Below are 5,093 nucleotides of genomic sequence, written 5' to 3' on the forward strand. Positions count from 1 at the left end.
AAGAACACCTAGAATGGTAGATAGTAATGTAGAACACTTAGAATGAGAGAGAGGCCTAAGTCCTATCTAAAATCATTCCAAAAAGCACTTAAAAATAGAGAACTTGGCAAACTCATGCCCAAAAAAGGAAAAAAAAAAAATAAAATCATATAATACACATAAAAGCATAAATAATATTAAAATTTATTTACTTAAAATAACCCAAAACTCAAACAACAAAATAAAATATTAGGAAAAAAAATATGATACTTCTACATTTTCAAAATATCATTAAATAACTAAACCATTATATTTACACATGTTTGTTTTTTTCAAAATACAATTACAAATCCCACACAATGACCTTCGAGGCAAATGATGATGATTGTGATGAAATGTTGGACACTAAATGGTAAATTCAAATACTTTGATACGAGAGAAACAACATTACAAAATTCAGGGAAACTAAATGGTAAGTTCAAATACTTTGATACGAGAGAAACAACATTACAAAATTCAGGGAAACTATATGATTGTCAATGCACTGAAAACATTATAAAGAACTAGATGTTTCACATTACAAGTGAAAAAGAACCAGATGTTTCACATTACAAGTATTTTATACTTGGATATTGATGATGTCATGTATCATTCTAAAGATTTTTTTAGAGGTTTCACAAGTATTTTTGACTTGGACATTGATGGCATTAAATGCATGATACTTTTTTAACAAGTAAGTTGAATTTTGGATGAAAAACAATACATTGTACAAAACTTGTCAAATTTGGAAGCTTTTTGGAATGGTTAGTTTCCAAAATTGATTTTCATCCTCAATTCCTTTGGCTTTCCTTCTTAACCTTCCCATTAAGTTTGTTTAAATTAAGACTAATCAAAACAAAACATTACTCAAATTCACTGATTTACAGAAACTGCTGCTACAAAACATTACTCAAATTCACTGATTACAGAAACTGCTGCTACTATCGACCTGCGTATCTCACAATTAAAATTATGGACTTCTGATCCTTCGTTTCAACTCTTTCCTGTCAAAATGAATCCAAATACCCAACCCAAAATTGGTAAAAATAATAGTAACTACAAGAACTAAAAGGAAATACGCCAAAATGTAAATTAACATCAAATAACTTGCCTGATACGCTGAATGTCCAGAAAGGCTGTAGCAAGCATTCCGCGGTTTTCTTCAGCTCTTCTGATAAGAAAAGGGATCACTTTCTCCACAGGCCCAAACGGAACATATTTACTCACCTCGAATCCTGCTTTTACTAAACCGAGCGATAAACCGTCCGCCATGCCCTTGATTTGAGCGAACTGTAACCCGCCCTCACCTTTTCTCGCAATTCCCAATTCTTCAGCCTTCGCAGCGGCCAATTTTGCTGACAAATTGTGGCCATAACCAAAAATTAAATCAAACCCTTATTCTTGAACAATCTCGTATGACCATAGTAAGAAAGGACCAAGAACAAGCTTACCGGACTCGAAATTATGTGTAGCTACTAGCAGTGATGCTTCGCCCTTTGCAACTTTTTCCAGCAGCAATGAGGCGCAGGCATTGTAACAGCTGCGTGTGTTTGCAATCCCGGAATGTACAGGTGAAGGGGCGCCCAATGACTTCGCCTCGGCATTTTCTCTTGTGATATAGGCGCCTCGCACAAGTTTCAGAGCCATTGAAATTCCTTGTTTCTTAGCCGATTCTGATGCCTCAATTAGACGGGGCAATGAGTCTTTCAAGTATGCTTGTAAAGTCCCATACACCAGAGGCTTCCTATGTCTGTTGAATTCGGAAAAAGCTCTGTAACTAAAATAATCAATTGCAGGCTGAACGGTTTGGTACTCTGCGTCTATCAGCAAAGGAAGTGAATGGGCTTGGCAGGCTCGGCAGAGCTGAAACAGCCTTTGTTCCGCTAAATTTAGGTCGTTTTCCTCGGTGGGACTCAATGGATTCGGCTCAGAGGAGGTGTAGTGAGTAGGACTTGAGGGGGCTAGAATTGGCAGAGTCTCTGCCTTCCACGGCAGGGTGAAGTCAGCATGGCAGTGCTGCCACCTCAGCAAGTGACTGATTCTTTCCAGAAGAGCTAGCGGACAGATGGCAGTGATCTTCACACACGCGAAACTCACCTGTTACACCAAACCCGCCAAATTTAGCAGGCGACTTCTTACAAATGATTTAGTGGGACTTGGAGATGAGTACTTACAGATCCAAGCGGGAGTTGGGTCGTTGAATCGACAGTGGCGAGAAACTGGGTAAGATTGGCGTCACAGGCAGTGTTATCAGTGGCGTCTTCCATGCCGTAATTAAGAATGCCCTTCAAGCCAAGTGTCTGCATTCTTTTCAATGTGATGGAGGCATCTGCAACGCTCTCTCCCGCGCAGAAATGAGAAAACACCGTCCGCTTCACGGCCGAGAGAAGTGGCACTCTGTAAGGCGCATATTCCATCAGAGGCAGTGTGAGAGCCTTTATGCTCAGATCCGCGATCGGCTCGGAGGAAATTAGATAGAGATTGAAGAGCGAAGAAATTAGCTCCTTTGTGGTTAAATCCGAGTATACTCCCTCTGCAAATTCGAATTTGGGGACGGCGGCAGTATTATTCGATGCGTTAATGGTTTCTCCCTGACGAATTTCAGGACCCATTGATGCAGCGGCAGAATCATAGCGCAGGGGTTTTGAAGACGAATTTAGGTTACGGGTAGTTATGTGACAGAATTCATGGCACTTTATTGAAACTCCGCCACTGTTCCTTTGTCTCACGAAGAGGAGGAGTAAGGACGCCATGCAAACTTGGGAATCTTGACTTACAGATGGATATATCGCCTCCCAGCAAAATATTTGCAAGCCCCCGAAGATCTTCAAAGTCTGCTTGGGAATCTTGACTTACAGATGGATATATCGCCTCCCAGCAAAATATTTGCAAGTCCCCGAAGATCTTCAAAGTCTGCTGTGCATCGCACCATTTTTTGATAAAACGTCAGCTACATCGGCGAGAGAAAGGCCGCTGCCGCTGCCGCTGCCACTGCCAACCAATTCGAGTACAGCATTCATTTTTTAATAATTAGAAAATGCCACCCAATTCGACTACTGCATTCATTTTTTAATAATAAGAAAATGAGGTTGCAAGCGACAAAAGAAATTCATCATCGGCATAAAATGAAACCCAATGAATTTTCATGTTCCTATGATTTTTTTTTAACAAAATCGGATGATAGAATCCTAGGAAGTAGCAATCGCCATTAAATTTAATCCTTCTCTTAATCCTGTCTTTAGAAAGCTCATCGAAAGCAATCTTTTCATTTCTAGAATTTATGGTTTTTCGAATGTTCATAAATCGGGGCTCCTTTAAGGCCTATTGTTAACATAATAGGTGGACCTACCTATCTTATTGCTAAGTTTTTAGCTTCCAAGCTTAAACCTCTTGTTAGTCGTACTAATTCTTTCGTTAAAGACTCCACCTCTTTTCTTCAAGAGTAGAAGGATATCAAGTTGGAACCTGGAGATTTATTGGTTAGTTTTGATGTTGTATCCTTATACACCAAAATCCCCATCCAAGAGGCCATTGATATCATTAATCACATCACTGACAAAGAAACTGCCAAGTTAGTTGGCCTCTGCCTCACCTCAACTTTCTTTAGTTTCCAAGGTGAGTTCTATGAGCAAATGTGCGGTGTTGCGATGGGTTCCCTCTTTCCCTTATCGTCGCCAACTTGTTTATGGAAGATTTTAAGAACAAGGCCTTAACCTCAGCTCAATTTCGCCCTAAAAAGTGAAAGAGGTTTGTTGATGATACTTGTGTCATATGGTCTCATGGTCGAGAGAAGCTGGACTTGTTTCTTGACCACCTTAACTCTCTTTCAGACTCCATCAAGTTCATGATGGAAGTCGGGGTGAATGGTTGCCTTACCTTTTTAGACATTCTCCTTTCAAGGATGGATGATGGTTCCGTCTGTCACCAAGTTTTTCGTAAGAAAACTCACACGGAACAATATCTCCATGCTAGTTCTCATCACTTTTCGGGGCAGAAACTCGGTGTTCTAAGCACTCTTGCTACCCATGCTCTAAAAATATCTGATGATAGCCACCTTGAACAAGAGAAGTCCCATCTTCTTGAAGTTTTTAGAATTAATGGGTATAGCAGATCCCAAGCCCTCAAGGCCTTTCATAAGGCCTGCAAAGTGCCTAGAGTTAAACCTGCTCGCACTGATCCTATCTCCAAGGTTCATCTCTCGTATATCCAAGGAACCACGGACAGGATTGCCTATATCCTTAGGAAGAGTAATGTCTCTTCTTCGTTCAAACCTCTCAGTACCATTAAAAATTCTCTTAGATCTGTTAAGGACCCCATTGACCCTAAGGACACGAAGGGTGTCTACCTGGTTCCTTGCTCATGTGGTATTCTCTACATTGGAGAAACTGGTAGGTCTATTAAGCAGAGAATCAATGAACATGTTGTTGATATTAGGCACAATCGCTCTCGCTCATCAGCCCTAGCAGAACATGCTGAGAAATCGAAACACCATGTTTGCATTGAGGATTCCATCACTTCCACCACATGAAGCTTAGGGAAGTGATTGAGATCGAGAGATATTCCAAAAATCCCAATAGTGACAATGGTTGGAAATTGAGTAAAAGCTGAATTCCGGCTCTCTCAGCATGATTCCTCCTCCCCTTCTTCTCCTTTCTCCTCTTCTACCTGATTCTTTTTTTCTTTTCTTTTTTTTCTTTCATATATATATTATTGTTTTATTTATTTATTTATTATTATTATTATTATTTTCCATCTATTTTTAAAATGCTTACTTTTATTGATTTAGTTAACATATATTTTTCTTTGTTTGGGAACAATAAGATGCTTTATTTATTTGTTTTATATTATTATTTTTTAAGTCAACCTAGCTATTTAATAGAATAGGCCCCCGCTTAACAAATAATATTATATAAATAATTATTAAATTTATTAAAATAGAATTTAATTGACATAATGTATAAATAAATACTTTTTATACCTAAACATAGATGAAAGAATTAATTGACATAATGTATAAATAAATACTTTTTATACCTAAACATAGATGAAGGAATTATAAAGATAGAAACTAATTA

At 38.6% G+C, this 5,093-nt stretch overlaps 1 protein-coding gene across 1 annotated transcript; it reads right to left on the minus strand.

The window, feature by feature from the left end:
• Window positions 1–681: 681 nt before the first annotated feature.
• On the minus strand, window positions 682–3,068 carry LOC149147343 (proline dehydrogenase 2, mitochondrial-like). The gene is made up of 4 exons (XM_089439782.1): window positions 2,193–3,068; window positions 1,470–2,115; window positions 1,130–1,373; window positions 682–1,022 (listed from the first exon to the last, which is right to left on the minus strand). The coding sequence occupies exons 1-4, from the start codon at window positions 2,769–2,771 to the stop codon at window positions 989–991; spliced, it is 1,503 nt and encodes a 500-aa protein (XP_089295908.1). The 5' UTR covers window positions 2,772–3,068; the 3' UTR covers window positions 682–988.
• Window positions 3,069–5,093: the final 2,025 nt, after the last annotated feature.

Source organism: Pinus tabuliformis, chromosome 9, assembly GCF_031772625.1.
Source record: "Pinus tabuliformis cultivar Carrire ecotype Pingquan chromosome 9, CPIR1, whole genome shotgun sequence".
Classification (NCBI taxonomy): Eukaryota; Viridiplantae; Streptophyta; class Pinopsida; order Pinales; family Pinaceae; genus Pinus; species Pinus tabuliformis.